We start from the raw sequence: 19,754 nt of genomic DNA on the forward strand, positions 1-19,754 counted from the left end.
AATTTTTAATGTTCTTTTTCCAAAAAAATGCACATTCCTGGTTCCCAAGCCCCCGAGATGCTGTCTCCCTGGGGGCTGAGGTCCCAGACCAGTCTACTTAATTCAGCTATTTACTTATTCTGAACACAAGATAGAACATGCCCTCGATGAGCGATTCAGAGTTCTCCTTGGAATTGCAGTGTCTTGCCATTTCTGGTTTTACATTCTCACTACTCTTCAAATGTCTTAAATTTCATCCAGTGTCTTTATTTAAAATGACAGTAAACTCTATTTTATATCACACACAAATGAATCCCTTAAGAGATCTTGTGATAATTAATCTCACCCTGAAGAATAACAAAACCAGAGTTTTGAATCATGGCTTTGGGCTGAGAGCGATATCTACCCTGTCGCTGGAGTGGTGAGCCCTTTACGGCAAAGGCAGTCGGGTCCATGAAGGCCTTGAATGCATGTTAATTCATGATGCTTTTTAAGTGGGAGTCCCCAGCGATATCCTTTACTTCACTTGGGATCATTCTGCAGTTGTGATGTGTGCTTGATGACTTCACTGAGCTCAGTGCATGGTCTGTTTTATTTTATTAGCTGCCCAGTTCTCTGATGCTGGGCCTGAGGACCGCGGTGACCTGACCCCCTTGGAACAGCTCTCTGCAGTGTGCAGGGTGAGGGTGAGGACAGCCTTTCTTTATGCTGAGCTAACACATGGGGGGTCGATTTCCAGCACACAGCTTTGGGGAGAGACCGTATGAGACCCATGTTGCCAAAAGAAGGGAACAGCAGATCTAGCCTGCCTTTGGGGTTTACAGGCCGAATAGGCTACGCTGCAGGGGGCTGTGGCCCCCAAGGAAGTCCAGAATGGGGAAGGAGGGCCTTTCCTCTCCTTCCAAGACCAGCTGGCAGGGCGGCCCCAGCTGGGCTAGTTTTCCAAAATGCCGTAGTAGAATCCCGCCCCTCTTCTGTGCAACCCGGTGGAAGGAGTAAACCCTCAACTCCCCCAACTCGATGCTCATGTTGTACAAACATCACACCACTTCCCTCTCGCTCCACGAGAATGAAATAACTAAGGTATGCTTCAGAACTCCTTGTACTGTTCCTTGATTGTTTTTGATGAGAGAAAAAATTTTAGGGCATTCATAGGCAGTTTCCAAAGCAAATCATGTACACAGAAAAAGGAAAATAGACCCGATGTTGTGTTTTTTGGCACTCATCACTGACTGTTTTAGAAACATATGTTTAAAATAAAAACCTTTAGAAATCTCTTCTTGGTGTTCCAATGGTTTGCCTGTTTTGGTTTTTATTTTCCAAGCAATCGTTATTGTTATGATTAAATAATAATAATATTTTGTAAAGTGGCCCTGAGAGCAGGCAGGCTGGAGCTGAGGCAAGGGGAAGCTCTCAGCACCTGGTTGTGTGGCCCGATGGCCTCTGTGTAAACAGGTTTTCCAGTGGTGGTGTTCGTTACTCTGTTTGTAAATATGCACCTCCCTGTGCGTGCGTTCTGTTTTCTTTGGCCACAGGTCCTTGTGCAGCCATCGTTTCTGGCTGTTCTTGCGGGACTTTGGCTCTGAAGGTGGTCTCGGCCTCTCCCCATAGCTGTCCCGCCTCCCTCCCCGCCACCCCCACTTCTTGAGCAGAAATGCTCGTTGCAGGTAGGCCCCACTTCTCCAGCTCTCAGCTGCATCAGGGGCAGAAAGCAGCACAGCCAGGCCTTGCTGTGGCCTAAGACAAAGCGATTCCAAAAGAAACCTGTGTCCCCTCCGCAGTCAATGTCCTGCTCCCTGTGTCCACCAGCAGCTAATTTAGTTTCACCTTCTCCGAGGCCCAAGGCAGTTTTCCCTAGGTGGCTGCCACATGTTGCTGTGGTGGCTTTAGGAAGGTGGCACAGGCCTGAGGCAGAGCAAAGGAGAAGAGAAACCCTAGTGGGCGGGTGGAGGAGAGGGTGTCTAGGAGCCGTCACAGGTGCGCTGAGTTTTTCAGGGACATCATTTGGGAAGCCACCTGAATCCACTGCGAGCCGGACGTGCCGGAGGCTCATTCAGGCCTGAGGTGCCTCTGGGGAATTTTAGGGCAGCCTTCTTCCTTCCAGAAGTGTGTTCTTTTCCTGCTCTGGGTCCTGAGGGACCACAAAGGGTCCACACAAGACAGGGCCGTGTTCCAGAGAATTATGAACAACCAGGCAGTCAGCCTTCTGGTTAATTTTGGACAGGGGGGCTGCACAGACCAGCACTAGTATGTCCCCCACTCACGGGCTAACATCGGAAGAGCACGTCCATCCGTCAGAGAGCGGAGAGGCAAAAGCACCAAAGTAATTGCCGTGTTTCCTCTCCTTCCAAATGGACTCTTGAAGGCCACTTAAGTGTCTTGTTCCTCATCAAAACTTGCCCCTGGATTAGCACCCATCGATGTAATTACGCAGTCGGGGAAATCAGCCAACACCTTGCCCAGGTGACCAAAATTAACGTCAGTGAGGGGCAGATGGACGTCGAATCTTTCCAGATGTGATACCCTGAGGAGGACACTACGTCACCTGGGAAGTATTTTGGATGAGAACACATAACCTTGATTGAGTCACAAGGAAATAGCAGACAAATTCCCATTTTTTTTAATTAAAAAAAAGGAATGAGGATGTGTCCTTCAAAAGCGTCATTATCATGAAAGACAAAGAACAGCAGTGGAAATGTTCCAGATTCCAGATGAGCTGAGCACAAGGTAAAGAACACAGGAGGGACAAAATATTCCAACCCTCCTGGTGCTGGGTGGTTGCACAGCTCTGTGAATGTGCTGGAAGAAACTGCGGGGGATGCATGTTCAGCAGGCGAATCATACGGTGTGTGAATGGTGTCTCAAAGTCGTTAATAAAGTAATGAGAGGGCGGACGTTAATAAAGTAATGAGAGGTGTATTTGTATAATTTTTATTTTTGCAATTTGTAAGTTCGAAATTATTTCCAAATAATTTTTAATGTTCTTTTTCCAAAAAAATGCACATTCCTGGTTCCCAAGCCCCTGAGATGCTGTCTCCCTGGGGGCTGAGGTCCCAGACCAGTCTGCAGTTCTCTGACGATGGGGCCTCTGGTCTCAGGGCTGCAGGCATGCACTGCCACGCTCCTCAGGAGTTTTCTCCAAATGGTCCAGGACACTAAACTAGCATTGTGATTTTTCACAATTTTGTTCCTCCATTGACTTTAAAACTTATATTTTGGAACTTTTAAAAATATATTCAAAAGAAGAGAAAATAGCATATTAATCCCTCCTACATACCAGTAGTTCTCAACTGAGGGTAGTTTTGCCCCCCAGGAGACAGTTGGCAGTGTCTGGGGACAGTTTTGATTGTCACAACGGGGGATCGTTACTGGCATCTCTGGGCGGATGCTGCTAAGCACTGCCCATTACCCAGGATAAGCCCCACAGCAAAGAACCATCCAGCACCAAACATCAGCTGTGCTGAGGTTGGGAAACCTGCCCGACACCCATCGCCCAGATTCAACAGGAGCCAAGACTTGCCACACCTGCTTCCTCTGTTGCTCCCCCTTCCTGAGGTCATTTTAAGCAGACAGCTTGGCATCGCTCCCCTCCACTCTTCAATATGCGTTTCTAAAATAACATGGATACCTTCTTATGTAATCACAGGGCCATTGTTACACCCAACAAAATGATGATAATGCCCTAGGACCGTCTAATAATTGGTCCAGATTCAAATGTCCTGGATCAGATAATGCTCTGACCCCCAAAGACTTGCAGCGTGATTATTTTTTTGTTTTTTTATTTTAGAATATTACAGGAGTACAAACACTTGGGTTACATAAATTGCCTTTGCACCACCCAAGTCAGAGCTGCTGGCATGCCCATCCCCCAGACATTGCGCACTGCACCCATCAGGTGTGAATTTACCCATCCACTCCTCCCCCCTCCCACGTGCCCAACACCTGATGAATGTTACTTCCCATAGGTGCACATAAGTGTTGATCAGTTAGTACCAATTTAATGGTGAGTACATGTGGTGCTTGTCTTTCTGTTCTTGTGATACTTAGAAGAATGGGCTCCAGCTCAATCCAGGATAGTACAAGGGGTATTAGGTCATCATTTTTTTTTTATGACTGGATAGTACTCCATGGTATACATATACCACGTTTTATTAATCCACTCATGGATTGATGGGCACTTGATTGTTTAATTTTGGAAATATTTACGCTTATGGGAAAAATAAAGAGCACGAACTCAACATTTTATCCGTTTTCTAGTTTGATCCCTTTCCTCAATCATTGAACGTACAGGAGCGCACTTAATGCGTAATTGTTTTCTGACCTCAAGAAGTGTTGATTAATTAAATAAGCTTGTAGGTGATTATAGTATTTTTTAATGAAACTATTAGGAGGGATTACTGAGGCAGATCATTGTAAATTACATTTTTTTAGTCATTAAATCGTGCCTCCCTCTTCCTCAACATATTTAGCTATTATTTTCCCCAGACACATGGAAAGCTTTCAGCTTTTAATAAAGAACTCCTTTCTGGAGCATGTTTTTAGAATATGAGTTTAGTAGCACACATGATGTAATCTCGATTCCCGGCTTTGCGTGCGGGATTGTCGTGTGAAAGTGAAACCATAAGTCCCATCTGAGCTCTCGTTGCTGGGTTCTTCATAGGAAGTATTCCTCAGTTTGCCTTTTTTTTAATAAAACCATAACATTGTCATCTGAGTAGCAGATCCGTGGCTGGGAAGCCAGAAATGTTGGACTCACGTTTGTCTGCTTGCTGGCCCTGGTCCATCCAGAGAAGTGAAGTCATGCTGTGGGCGGGTGCATTGAGGAGGTGTCCGTTTTTGCCTCAATACCCGGGACATCTTGGAGACTTAGCCATGGAGAAGCTACAATTAGAAGAAGAAAGCTCTAAGTCTTAATGTAGCGCTGTAAGAATTGTCATTGCCTTGTGCCAGCAGCTTTTTAAAAATGCAGTCCGAGTAAATAATACATTAGAGTGCCCGGACAGCAAATGAACTCTGAAGATTTCATAAATGTAGTGAATTACTGCTTCAATCAAATATGAACCAACTAATCACCCCTGTCATGGTTTTTTACTAATTTTACAATTTGAGACCATGATGCTTATTAAAGATCCCTATTTTTCATGACCCAGGGTAATATTTTGTCGTGTATTACATTACTTAACTGAATCAACAAGATAATTCACGTTGCCCTAGCCTAAGAACAACGAAAGTGACATAAAATATTCCTGACCATGATTCTGATTAAACTATTTAAGTGCTTATAGAAAATTAGCTGTTAGAATTAGCTGGGCTCTTCTGTAACCTAGGGGGCTGGAATCGAATAATAAATGAAGGCGCCGTGCAAAGTGTTCCTTTACCCCTGGGGAGCACGTACGGAGCCGGCGGAGAGAGCAGAGGCCCCGCTGTGGGCATGTCGATCGGGATGGCCTTCGTCCTGGAGAGACATCCGTCAGTGGCCCATCGTCACTGGCGTCTTGTCGCTGGGTTCTTCTCTAGGGTTCTCGACAGCCTTAGGTGTAAATGCAAAACCTTTCCAGATTTAAACGACTCAGTCACTGGCCAGGTGGTGAATCAACGAAGCGTTCTGAGAATAGTTACTGGCAAACAGAGATATCCGGCTTGGGTATTACGAGTACTTCTTCTTGTGGTTTCTTTAAAACAAAGAAAACAGTGGAATACTTCCTATAAAGAAACCCAGCAACTAGAATTCAGGTGGGATTAATGATTTCATTTTACAATGTTATATTTTACAACCCTCCGTTGTCCCAAAGACATGTTCTTCTCTTTCTTAGCAGCTCACTCTCAGGCGGTCGTGCCTGCTGGGGGCTGGCAGGAACCGCGGCTGTTTCTGGATCTCTCTGACTCGGCCTTGGAGATCTGAGCAGGCAGAGGCAATAGGCCTTTGCAGAAATGGGGGTGTGCTTCAGCCGATTAGGGCTCTGCACACCTGGGTTCACGCGTTGGCGGGGGAGGGCCCTTTTAGAAGGGGAGAGAGATCCATCTCAGAATCCAAGCACACTGCGTGGCAGCCTCAGTACGAGGCTCGGAGCAGTACAGTGGGCCAGGCCAATTGAGAACAATTGAGAAAGTTAGGGTCCTTTTCCGCACCCCAGATCCCTCCTGGTATCCACCTCTTGGCAGCGACGGTATGGAAATTTGCAGAGCATAACTGTCTTTGAGCAAGCAGAAAGGAACAAATTTGATCTAACGCACATTATGCGAGTTTGGTTCAATGTAGGTCAGTTTTTAAGAGAGCCCAGCTGGCCGGTCTGCCTGGGAGCTGGTGGGCCGGCTTCCGCCGCGGCCAAGAAAACCCCTCTTTGCCTCAGAGCACCAATTAATAAAAGTTCTCCATCGAGCTGTGTGGGTGAGGAAAACGGGGCTGAACTGCATCCAGCTTTCTGCGAAACAGCTTACCAGGTCATCAGACCTGAAATCTTGCTGGACTCGCAGCTTCGGGCCAGACGGAAGATGCCAGTTAACACCAGCAACCTCTCAGATAGCAGCTGGTGGGAGGAGGGGTCACGTATACCAGAATCATTTTAAGGCTTAAAGCTGTGTGTCCAAAGATTAAAAGGTGTTTTGGTTTGATGGTTCGAAATAATCTGGCTAAACATTTCTTAATGCTGGAAGTTAAGAAAATGCCCTTTGAAGGTATATGTTTTTAAAGTGAAAATATTTTTTGTTCTACCATATGAACTAAAGACAAGATATATTCTAGATCGTGGAAAGTCTGAGATTTAAATTCTCTTTTATCTGTCAGGTTTTTTGTGGCTTTTTGATGGTGGTGGTTTTTATTTTGTAGAACAGGAAGAAATCTCTTCTCATACCCTAACATAGCGGCAAACCAATGATGATTCTATTAAGTATGAGTGTCTTTGATATATTTTCTCATTCTCAATCATTACATCTGTTTGACAAATATTTATTGAACACCTACTAAGTTCCAGGCACTAGTGGACAGGCTGAGGACACGGGGGGCTAGATAGACCCTACCCTAATGGGGGCTACATACCTCCAACAGATCACAGAGCAAATAGATCAGACACTTGATAAGGAGCAGGGCAGAGTCCTGGAAGAAAGTCTAACAAGGAGAAGCAGATTTAGAAAGGGGCAGGCAGGGAAGATTACTCCAGATAACATCGTTTTCGATGAGGGTTACTGGGTGTTGGCCAGGCAGAGAAAGAGGGAAGAATGTTCCAGAACAGGGTAAGAAGAGTGTGGGTCTTAGGTAACCGAAGAGAGGCCACAGAGCCAAAGTGGGATGACTTGGACAGGCAGAGGTACCAGGGCTTCTAGTGTCATGACTGCTTGATTATTTTCAGACAGTATTTAGCACCAATGAATACATATAAATGGGCTTGATTATTCACTTACATTATTGAAATTTTCATGTACTTTTATGTATGGAATAGTATCAACTTTGCCTACACTGATGTATATAAAAAGACTACACTCAGGTGATTATTCCCCAGACTAGAGGCAAACAAAACCCTGATGCATACAGTTCCTAATTGTTCTTTTCAGTTTTGACCCATGGCAATCAATGGGAAATAGTTAGACCAACCCAACCCACACTGCCAATTCTGTATAATTGCTTTCGAAGACAGAGATTGCTATATTAAGTACAGTTACCCATCTGAAGGGAAGTGGGCAGAAAAGGCAAATGTAACACTAGGGAAAATGAAAGTCAAATAAGCATAGCAAAGTTTAAGCTCTGAAGTCAAAATGCCTACACAGTGCCAGCTGTGTGACTCTGGGCAAGTTGTATAACCTCTCTGTGCCTCCGGTTTCTCATCTCAAAACAAGCACTTACCTGCCAAGGTTGTTGTAAAAGTTGAATTTTAAAATGCATATAAAGTGCCTTTGCTTAGGAAGAGCTCACAGCAATGTTAGCTACTGATGCCGCTGCTACCGTTACAGCCAACTATTATTTTTCAAAAGGAAGAAGGAAAATTCTGAAGCTTAAGAGAAATGGGTGTTTTACCTATGTTGGCAGAAACGTTTGAAGAAGGCAACGTAAGTTAACCTGTTAAATCTATTCTTGCAATCCATTCTGAGGCGAGTGGGGCTGGGGTTTCATTCGCCTGTGGGAATAATGGTTTATTGGGTTTTCAACTTTCCCTCTGCATCTGTAGCCCTATTTTTTCCTTAAAATTGTGTTACTGAAACTTGATAGGTCTCATACTATAATATGAAGACAGTTACGTCACATCAAGAACAGCCTGAAACAGTATGTAAGTCCACATTCAAGACTTTCAAGCTATATCTGGTCGTTAAAAAGGGAAGAAAGTCGCCCAAAGCCTAAGGCCTGTGTCGCCTGACAGCGGGGAGCTGAGAAGGCAGGAGCCCATCAGTGCTCACTGGGTTTACGTTTCAGCTGGAGAATGCAGTTGACAAGTCGGCCCTGCAGTTCTGAAAGAGATTTCCACTCTTTAGTCTACAGCTGCCCAAGGTGGTATATGTGAGCTGTTCATTCATGAATAGATAGAATCATCTGGACAGTCCCAAAGAGAAGTAACAGCAGCTCATCTCAGTGGAAATACCACCTGATTTGACCCAAAACTCTGTGTATTCATGACGTATAATGGAAGCAGTATATTAGGAAATTATTTTGAGGAAACTTCATTGTCCCTTACAGTTTCCAAAATACTGTATCAACAGTTTTATTTATTATAGTTTGTGAAACTAAATGAGAAAGAGCTGGGCAAAGGGAGTCTTTTTTTGTTATTATTCCAGAGGAAAACAAAAGTTGTTTTGATCATTTTGAATATTTCAGTAGATGGAATATAACAAAAGAAAAGGGATTGTAAATGCTCCATTGTTCTTACAGATGTATAGTTCTAAATAGTTAGGATCCCAAAATGCTGAAATTATAATCAAAAATAATTTGAGTTTTGTAACTAAATTGAAGAGAAACAGCATAGTGCTATTTTCAGGTGTCCCAGCATTGAGGAAAAATTATTCCAGGAAAATATAGAATAGGGTTTGCGGCTGCCTATTTTCCAGACCTTCAGAACAGTGTGCTCACCGTTCGTTCTTGGGAAGGCCGTGTTGGCCAGTGGTTAGGAAGAGGCAGGCTTTGGAGCAAAATAGAGCCAAGTTCCATCTCCGGGGCTGGGCTGTGTGGCTTTGGACTAGTCACTTGACCTCTCTGAGTGTTTTCTTTTCCTTATCAGGCAGATGATAGCAGTTCCTACCCCCAGGGTCTCTGTCAAGATAAAGTAAGAAAGTGTATGTCACAAACAAGTGGCCCAGGGCCTGGTACCCTGTGAGCAGATGGTAAACAGGGGTGGGAGGGATATGGCAATGCTGACAGTGGGACGGGGCACAGAGGGTGACGGTGGGGACACTTTCCTTTCACTCCCAAGACCAAGAACCTAGAACATAAATTTTTTACCAGGTTGTGATAACTTTCTCCCCTGGAAAACAAGCATAAATATTTGCAAAGACCAGGTTCTAAAAGCAGAAGTTCAAGCAAAGTTGAGATGTAGGAAATACCAGATGTCTTTAATTCTTCTTCTTTTTTCTCCTCTTTATACCTCGGTGCACTGGTTTTATAGAGAATCATTCAACTGTCTGATCTCCCCATAAAATAGTCCAGAAGATCCAATGATACCAACATTAAGAGTTCCGTGATTCCAGCCAGTCTAGAGCTTTTGCCGACACCCAGAGTGAGTTATGTCAAAGCATGCCAGCTCCAGTCCGAGTGCACACTGGTTTCCTGCTCACTCTTTTCTCTGTATTTGTTTAGCTCTGGCTGAGGAATTGATAATTTTCAATAAAGGATATTGATTTTAGTAACGGAAAATACCGATCATGATTTTTAATTATGATTTTTATTATGTGCTGTGTTTTGTTAAAGCTCCAGGCAGCTCATAGGAAAGTATCTGTAGCTGTACGTCCACATTCTAGTAAAAGAAAACCATTACCCAAATTTATATATGAATGATTTTGTAATTTGTGGAATAACAACTTGTGATAAAGTAAATATTCAGTAGAAAACTGAGTTGGATACCGTGTTTGAATACCAAGCGGGTCTACTAGGAAGAAAAAATCACTGAAGCCTACATCGCATGGTGAGATTTAATTGCAAAGAGTATCCATGCTACCTGCTGGTGTTAATTGACAAACAAGAACTGTCTTCTGACATTTTTGCATGAATTGTTGCACAAAATAATTAAACCTCAAACCATACTTAGAGTCTTCAAAGAAATAATGGGAAAATGTTGACATGTCATCAGTGAGGGTTATTTAAATATTCTTAGTAATTGATGCCAATCCCTTACTTTTCTTTCCTGTTTCCCTTATTTAAGTAGTTCTAAAATTGATAACAAGTTGTCAGGCTTGATCTCAGTGACCCCAGAGCATTTGGAATTTAAAGTTACAAGACAGTGAATGTGACTGTCCCCCCGACACCCCCTCTGTGATCCCTGAAGGCTGTTTGAACCATGTTTTTTTTTATATTTTTAACTAATCCAATTAGTTCCAACACATTCTATCCCAATTAGGTTGCTTTCCTATAACAATGACCGTGTGTTTGTCATCCATTGATTTACGAAGCACTCGCTGTGCGCTGGGCTTGCGCAAGACTCGGGGCTTTTAGCTCAACCCCACGTGGGAGGAAGATAAGTAAACAAGAATTAAGGCAGGACAGGGACAGTCCTGTGACAGAATCCTGGCAGAACATAGGAGAGAGGTCAATTCACTCCCAGCGTGGGGGGTAGAGAACGAGCCCCCAGAGTAGAAACGAGTAGGTGTTTCTGCCCACGCTCCGGAGAATGTGCTGACGTAACGAAATCCATCTCATTCAGACTATATAACTGAACTATATAACGTAAAGGTAAAGTAGGATAATTTCAGTGTTGATCTAAAAACAGTTGGGAGGTCATTTTCTTTTTGGTTCAATATTCAAATCATTTCAGAAACGCAAAAAACTGTATAAGGAAGAAATGTACCTACATCACAGTATTTTCATGAAAATTTTAAATGATCATTTTCAGCTGTATATATCTAAAGACTATTAAATCAGAAAGCTCGGTACTCAAACATGCTCGAAAGGGTGGGACTCCGCTTGTCCTCTCTGAGTGAAGGTGTGTGCTGCCTCAGCGTCTCCAAACCTTGCACTCGCGGAGTCAGCTGCTTCCCGGACACGTCCAGAAGAGCATCTCTCAGCAGCTCACACTCAGCGTGGCCGACACCAAACTCACGTTCTTTCTCCGCTTTGCGAATCAGCCGTCTCCACTGACACCTGCCGAGGTCCATGACTGCTATCATGCGGTTCCTGATTCTGGGCCCCTCCTCAATTTCCTGTCCTGAAGGCTCATGGCCTGGCCTGGTGCTGTGTTTAGACACTCACACCAGCTGCCTCAAAACCTGCTGCTGTCTGTCTGTCTCTCTCCCCTCAAAGTCTCAGCCACGTGGCTGTCAGAGTGGCCTTTAGCTCTCTGAAACTGGTGTCTGCTCAGGTCACTTCTGTGTTCAGCGGTTCCCCATGACACGGGGTAAAGTCAGTGACATTTGGCAACTTGTGGGATGTGTCCGCAGCCTGCCTGCACCCTGACCACTTGCACCTCCATGTAGTTTCGTGTCCCCTAATTTCATCACCCGCTAGAGGCCGTATCTGTACCCCCTGCGCCTTTGAGGTTACAATCATCTCTATCTGGAATGTTCTCCCCGTTCCCCACCCTTCACCACACCACCCCCCACCAACCCAACTCGTTCTTCCCCATCTTCCATGACCGCTTGGACGCCACCTGCTCGGGCTGGCTGCTGGGTTAGGAGCCTTCCCTGGAACTCCCACAGTGCTCTGGGCATTCTCTCTCATGGTCCTCTGGCCACTCTGGTCTGCGTCCTTCCCCAGCGGCAGCTCTTGGAGTATAAATGAGAAAATATTTAGGTGTCACTTCTAACAGCAGAACAAGTGAAAAACAGCAGAATCAACTCCTGGCACATTTAAAATGCATTTTATTTTCTGCTGTCAAGAGAAACAGAATGCCTTGTTAGATCAGCTAATCTAATAAGCAGAGAAAGAGAATGTTCTCATGAAATTATGCATTCGCTTTCTGTTTCCATTTGCTGACATGAGAGAGTCCATCTAAGGGGATTTTGTCTTTAGGGACATCTGCAGGCTCCAGGCCGCTGCTGCCACGTTTCCAGGATGGCCACTGTCCGTCCACCCTCTTGGTTTTCTCTAGGGGCCTTTGACGTCCAGCCCCTTTTAAATGAGACACACATCTTAGCCTCTGTCAAGCACCGTCTTGTTTTCATCCATGCTCCCTGGCAAGTTATGGTACTGGAGAAGGATGTGGATGTGTGCCAGCCCCTGAGCAGTAGGGACAGCGCCTGCCAAGTTCTCAAATTTATTCATTCATTCATTCATCTACTTAACACATTCAGCCCTTAGAACGGCACCCCTGCAGCCAACGCTCAGTAGATATCGCTTGACCAGCCGGTAAGGTCCAGTACAGCACAAGCTCCAAAGCAGACCCACCTGGGTGCTGCCATATGAGGTGTGGCCTCGGACAGGTCACTTGGCCTCCCTGTATCTCTCATTCCTCCTTTAAATTGGGATAAAAACAGTATCTAACCCATAGCGCTGGATACTATCAGGATTAAATGAGATATAAAGGGCTTAGCCCAGAGTACGTGCTCCGCAAATATTAACTGTTACAGAAAGGATGAGGTGGCTGCGGGCTCCGCAGGGCTGGAGGGTAGGGACACGGCCATGAGCAAAGATTCCTCCTGCGGCTTAGGAGCTTGATGGGAGAAATACACAGATAAATAAACAAATGCGTACACAAAACAGGAGTCAGTACTGGAAACCAAAGGAGTTCCTGGTGTGGGGTGACAGTGGTGATTCGGCTGCTTGGGGTAAGAGATCGGGGGAGGCTCCTGGGGAGACGGTGTTTAAGCCAAGAGGAAGGATGAAAAGGAGCCAGCACCCTGAAAAGCATGGGAAGAACGTTCCAAGCACAGGACATAGCCAACGCAAGGGCCCTAAGTGGGAGAGGGTCTGGAATGTTCTAGAACCAGCCAGAGACCAGCGTTGGCTGGGGTAGTGTGTGCCATGGGGAAAATGGGCACGATGCGCGTGCGGTGGGAGGGTGGCCGGGGGAGGTCGTGGGCACCTCGGAGGTGTGGGGATTTCATCCCGGGGGCAGCGGGAGGCACCGGAGGGTTTCCAGCGGGGTGACGTGCTCTCCCGCAGGACGTGGGGAGACCCTGAGCTGGCGCTGGGAGGAAATCGGAGCAGGGGCACCCCAGGATGGGGTCTGTTTCCAGGGGTGTGGGTCACACAACACCGATTCCCAGAGGCACTGCTGTGAAAGCACAAACCCTGGCATCTAAGCTGGGCAGGCGCTCGGATGTGGGCCGTGGAACTTCCCCCATCTCTCGTGCAGATCCCCTTGTGCGACACTGGGGCTCGAGAAAGCAGGTGCGCTGCCAGCTCAGGGCACCGGGGTGCGTGGCTGGAGAGCCGAGAGCCAGGCATCAGTTTGGGGTTTTTTTGGTTTGTTTCTTTGTTTAAATTGACAGATCACTGCGTGTTTTTGTCGTGTGCAACGTGTTGTGTTTTGAAGTGTATGTATATCGTGGGATGGTTAGATGTAGCTAATTAGCAAATGCGTGGCCTCTCGGGGTTCTCATTTTTGCAGTGGGAGCACATGACATCCACTCTTCATGTTTCGAGAAGGTGTCATACGCTGAGCATCGTTCTTGCAGGCTTTTGTCCCCTTCCTCCGTTCCTCTTCCCCTTCCTTGCCTTCAAAATATCTTGGAAAGATATACACAAATGCTATTGTTGCATCTGAGCTGTAAATCAACGTGTCTTTTCCAGACGGGATGAGAAAAACCCAAAAAGGAACACGTCGCTCAGCACCGGGCCGCAGTGGGACACTCTGGGGGCCGCGCGCAGAAGCCGTTTCACCTTCTTTCGACAAAAGGAAACACGCAATAGTACTTAGGAACTCTCTGGAGCTCACAGTACGACTGTGGTTGTATTTCTGTTTAACTCAAATGACGTTTGGATGACCATGAAAAGCAGTAGGGTTTTTTTAGGCAAAAATATTCAGAGGGCTTTGTGTTGCTGTACTGAGTAGTTATGTTTTTAAAACCTTCTAATTAATTTTACTGCTGCTAACCCCAAAATTACTCTGTCCACCATACGCTTGCTGACAGTCATCTAGCAAAAGCTCGTCCTCTCTAATCCCGAGCCTTCCTGATGGGTTTTCCATGTCTCTCGTGCACGCGATGAGCTTTCCCCTCCAACATCCGTCCGAGCCAGCTTTCAGGAGGCCGGGACGGGAGCCTTCCAACCACGTCTGTCTGTCCTGCAAACTTCTGCCTGCGTCGCCGTAATGTTTGGTATTCACATACCCGTTCATTCAAAATAAGGATCCAGCATTGTTAAGACCGGACTACTAAATTATTAATAAAATGTGAGATATGTAAAAGTATGAATGAATAGTAAATAAGTGATGCTATAACTTAAAATATATTAAATTTTTCTTTTTCTTTCTCTGCTATCTTGAAGCTGGCCCAGTGTTCCTTTGCTAAGACCAGCAAGGCCCTGGCAGGTCCTGCCCCAGTTGGGAAACAGGCCCTGTGTGTCCTGTGCTCCGTACGTCTTGTCCTGCACGTGCCTCTGCAGCTCCGCCCTGGTCCTCCGGCTGCTCCCCTCACCTCCCCATCTTTCTGCTTGCCTTTAGAACCACCCGGTGGGAAGATTCCTTCACCCTCCCTGCCCCCTTCTCCTCGGCCAGCTCCCTTCCCTTCCGGGAGCCCCCTGCCTTCTTCAGACTCCCATCACCTCTCCCTGCCCTTCCTGCCTCCCTTCCTCTGCCCTGACCCTGGCCAGGGCTTCCCGCCGGGAGTGACCCTGCCCAGTGGCTGCTGTGGGAAAAGATGGGGGTTTGAGAGCCAGAGGCCGCCGGGAGAGTCACCTTCCCCAGTGTGATCTGTGTGCCCCTGAGCAGAGTGAGGACGGGCGCAGGAGGCTCCCCATGCCTCTGCCATGAGTGTGGACCACAGTCCACGTTTTATATATTTTTTTTTTATTTCAGCATATCGCGTTTTATATTTTTGCCACACTTCTCAAATGCTCGCTGTTAAGTAGAGCGCGACTCAGACCGCTGTGAGGGTCTAACCGGTTTGAACCAGGCCTATCCTAAATATGACGAAATTCATATACAACGGGGAGATCACCCTCAATTGTGCACTTGGCTGGGAGAGGGTCTAAAGAAACCTGACTTCATAAGGAGAGTATTTCCCATCTGCTGTGTCTGCAGCAGCCCCACCTCTGTTCCTTCCCTACCGTATGTACCAGGACTCTGGCTGTGAAACCCGACTCAAACCGGCTGAGGCAAAAGAGAAGGATTGGTTGAAGAACAGAGGTGGAGCAGGCCCCAGGGACACCTGGACAATCTCTTTCTCCCGCCCTGCCCTGTGTCACTGCAGGGTGGTGGCTTTGTTCTCTCCAGCCTGCACCCTCTGCAGCAAGGGACCAGGCTGAAGGAAGCTCTGTGGCCACACCCTCAGAGCCTTGAGAACAAAGAGGAAAGATCTTGTCCTCAGAAGTCCCAGCTCCAAACATGCCATAGGGAGGATTTGTGATTGGCTCAGCTCAGGTCACATGTTCATCTCTGGGTCAGGAGTCAGGGGACAAGGCCCTCATCACCCCCAGAACCAAATGGCGTGAAGAGCATCTTTGAAGACGTGGAGACAGGGGTGGGCAGACAGCACCAGCACCATCGGTATTTAAAACTGTTGTCTCCTTACTGTCCAGACAGATAAAATCCAGGTCCTGTTTAGAGCCCTTGCCTGTCTAGCACCAGCCTGCCTCCCGGATTCCAGACTCTGCCGATTTCCTGGCCTTGCCGTGGTCTGCCTGGAATTCCCTTCTCCTCCCACCCCGCCTGTGCCTGGCCGACTCCTGCTTTATCTGTTAGGGCCTGGCAGCCGGCAGCTGCCTCTGCAAAGCCCTCCCCTCCCTACACCCCACCGATATCGGATCCGTTCTCCCAGGAAGGCTGGCTCTTGCTCCGTGATGGCCCTCCCCATGCTGGATTATTTGTCACCTACCAGGCTACAGTGTGCTCAGGAGCAGGGGCTGGGCTTCATGGTCTTTGTATCCTACCAGCTAGCAGCTTACACGTAGTAGGTGCACAGGAGGGTCTTCCTGTCTTATGTTGAGCAGGATAAAATAGTGCATGTTATATAAGGAATGGAAAAATAATTTGAAGCCTACATAACTCATGCTTTGCTTTCTTCAATGAAGGTCTAGTTGACCACATACGGTTTTAGTTAGGAGTAACGGGGGGGGTTGGTTCTCCTCTTTCAATTTATCTTAGAAATTCAATATTTCAGTGTGTCCAAAATCATTTTTCCTCACCTCATACATACATCGCTGCTTTTGACATTTCATTGTTGTTCTAATCTCTTCTGTGACATTTCAGTGTTGTCAGCGGGTTCTCTCACCTGCAGGAGAACCAGCGGGGAGGGGCAGTGCCGTGATCCAAAACTATTTTCCCAGCAGGTGGCTGAACCATCAATTCTAGTTGGCAGAGCCTGTGACTTCCAGGCGGGTGATTTTCCCAGGTCGGAAATCTGCCTGTACTGCTCACAGAAGAATGTGTGCCTGTCCCACGTGTGCGCTGTTGTTCAAAGCACGCATGTCTAACTCGTGCCTGTCTGTGTCTCTTCCACATTCTCCCTGGACAACCTGAACAAGTAGAACTCCTTTTGGGAGCCTCATTGGACGATTTGTAAAATAAGAAGGGGTCACACCTTGCTGCCCTGTGGCCTAGACATTCACAAGCAACATATCGATGCGATACTGAACTCATCTTTTTATGTTGTTTTATTTTTCCACAGAGGTCTCATTGCCAGCAGTTTCACGGAAACCCACTATCTGCAAGATGGTACTGATGTCTCCCTCACTCGAAATTACACGGTAATTCCAGCACATTTGGGTCCCCGTAATACGATGCTATTGAATCTATGCTTTAACTTTATGGCTGTTTTATTGTGAGCAAAGTCACGTGCCCAGATTCCTAACTTTGGCCCCAAGAAACACCTGTGTGGCCCTGAGTGTCGGAGCATTCCATTGTAACTCCGAAAACACCTGGCTCTGGCCAGGTATGTGCCAGGACTGCCCTTGGAGGAATAGCTTTAGGGCAGGGCTGACCTCGAAACTCCTTCCGAGGACTGTAGATGCTCTTTTGGGCAAATCGTTTTTAGGAAACCTAGCCAAAGTTAGAGATGGCTTGGAATGCAGTCATACCTGGGCTGAACTTTGCTGCATTCAACTCTGATGTACAGAAAACTGACTCTGCTTAACCTCTTATGCATATACCCCTGATGTCAGTGTGCTTCTGTATCACAGGTGTTAAGGTAACATGATATTTATTATCTCTCAGGCAGCTTTTCTGGTATTTGAACTTTTAGATGTAACTTGAACAAATGCTCATTTTGCTTGTTCCTTTAACAAAAAAAAAAAAAAAAGTTGACTGTTGACTATGCACAGTCTGTGACCGGCCACGTGTGGAAATGGGGACTCAGAACAGGACAGAGTTGCTGCCCTCTGAGCGCTAGGAGGGTCACTTGTTTGAAAGAGCTGTGGGTGTTTGTTTTTGAAGGGTGAGCCTAGAAGCAGGCTGTACGTGCATCACTGAAGGTTGTCAAGTAGCCATTAGTATACCAACGCTTTTCCTTATCGGGTGTCAGTGCTTGGCACTCGCAAACCAATCCCTTCAGCTCTCCGGGAACTTGGTGGAGGGAGCTGCTGTAGCTCTCCCAGCCTGGCAAAAACACATAGAAATGCTGGATAAAAATATAAGCATATAGAAATTTTTGTTAATGCCTGGCCAAGCATGAAAGAGAGTCGGAGAAATCCCCACGAGGCAGACACACAGAGTGGATGTTCGCTCAGAGCCCTGGCTGGTGAGTTGGGGCCAGACCGGAGAGGGCCTGGTGTTTGGGACTGGGACAAGAGAAGTGAGCCACCTGCAGCCGAGAATCCCACAAAAGCCCGTCTCCAGCACAGCTGCTTGCTCTGTGGAAAAGAGACAAAAAGAACTCTCCCAGCCCAGAGAAGGGGCATGAAAGAGTGTTGTCTGCCAGGTGTTCTGGATTGAGAAAAGATTTCATAAAAATGAGAGACATTGAACCCCAAGTTTGTCTGGTGTGTGGATGTTGGGAATGGTCTGGGCCTGTGTCCAAATTTTTAATACCAGCACAGGAATGGGATTCCTAGTCAAGACACCTCAAAACTGGTCCCAAAACAGAGAAACCCCCATGGACCCAGACGGAAGCGAACCCAGAAAAGCTCCATAGGGATATTTCTACAGCCCACATTACACGACATGCCCACGTGAAAAAAATTATGATGAAAATATTAAAGATGAGCCCCAAATCAAAACTGCAAACCACACAGTGGAAAAAAAGCCCCTGTAAGTGAGAATCACAGGACAAGAGAAATGAGAATTCACACCTCTAAGAATACAAGAGAATAGAAAAATCAGAGAAAAGAATTCAAAGGGAACAGAATAGACCTAATAGAAATTGCATAATGAAAATACATAAAATAAAACACAGTAAAGAAGCAATGTTTAAACTGAGTATGATGAGGCTGACCCTGGGTCAGTGAAAGACATGAGTCTTGAAGAAAACCCAGCACGTCTAAGCAGGAAAAACAAAACCAGACGCGGTCCAGGATGGCTCATAACGGAACTGCAGAATACTAGAGATGAAATCTCAGAACCACCTGAGACAAAAGAGAGATTTGTACAAAATAATGGCAATTAAACCAACAAATTTTTATTTAGCACCTGTGAAATTAAAACTTCGGAGAGCTAAGGGAAAATTATTGTCAACCTTAATTCTATACTCAAATTGCAAGAATAAAAGTGAAATGGACGTTTCTATGCAAAGATGAGAGAATTTACTACTCTGAGATTCTAACCAAGAAAGAATGACTAACAGAGTATCTCAGTAGACAGGAAATTGATCACAAGCTTCGAGGGCAGGAAGTCAGAGGCACTAGTAAGCAAAATAATGTGAATAAATCTAAATAAGCTACTTACAATAACAGTTACAATAATGACTGGATTTGTGTGGTTCAAAACAACATGGGCAAATAGATTTAAAACAGTTTAAGAATTTGTATTGGACTGGAGAATAACAGGCTTGCTGATTAACTTTAGACTTTGATATAAAGTTAAAGTATAACCATTTAAAGAATAGAAAAATAGAATGCATAATTCCAAATAAGGGGAGTGAATAAAAATAGCACTTCAACCCAATAGAGGGCAAGAAAGAAGGAAAAGAATTAAGAAAGGAACAGAGTAAATACAAAACAAAAAATAATGTAAAAATGAGCAACATATTGATCTCATTATATATAAATAGATTGAATCTGGTGAAAATAAAAACAGAATATCTACTTAGTGTTTAAAATAAAATCCAGCTACATAATTTTTACAAGATTTGCACTCAGAATAAAAAATAATTATGAGAGGAAAGGAATAGAAAAAGATACAGTAGACAGATCTTAATCCAAGGAAAGCTGCCTTATTGGTAGTAACCTCAGATAAGCTAGACCTTAAGGCAAAAAAGGCATTATCTGGGATAAAGGAAGTCATTACATAATGATAAAAGGATGATAAAAGAATTTCAAAACCATATATACCAGCAAAATCATCTCAAAATATATAAAGCAACAATAATAAAAATCTAAATCTAACTTTTAAATC

General features: G+C 45.6%; 1 protein-coding gene across 1 annotated transcript in view; it reads left to right on the forward strand.

The window, feature by feature from the left end:
- The window catches only part of ADAM12 (ADAM metallopeptidase domain 12), a 307,846-nt gene that overhangs the window by 178,984 nt on the left and 109,108 nt on the right, over positions 1 to 19,754 (forward strand). The window contains exon 4 of the mRNA XM_012655353.1: positions 16,876 to 16,954. Coding sequence (XP_012510807.1) covers positions 16,876 to 16,954 — 79 coding nt within the window. The remainder of the gene's footprint in view (positions 1 to 16,875; positions 16,955 to 19,754) is intronic.

The sequence above is a fragment of the Propithecus coquereli genome, unplaced genomic scaffold, assembly GCF_000956105.1.
Source record: "Propithecus coquereli isolate 6110/MARCELLA unplaced genomic scaffold, Pcoq_1.0 Scaffold473, whole genome shotgun sequence".
Lineage (NCBI taxonomy): Eukaryota > Metazoa > Chordata > Mammalia > Primates > Indriidae > Propithecus > Propithecus coquereli.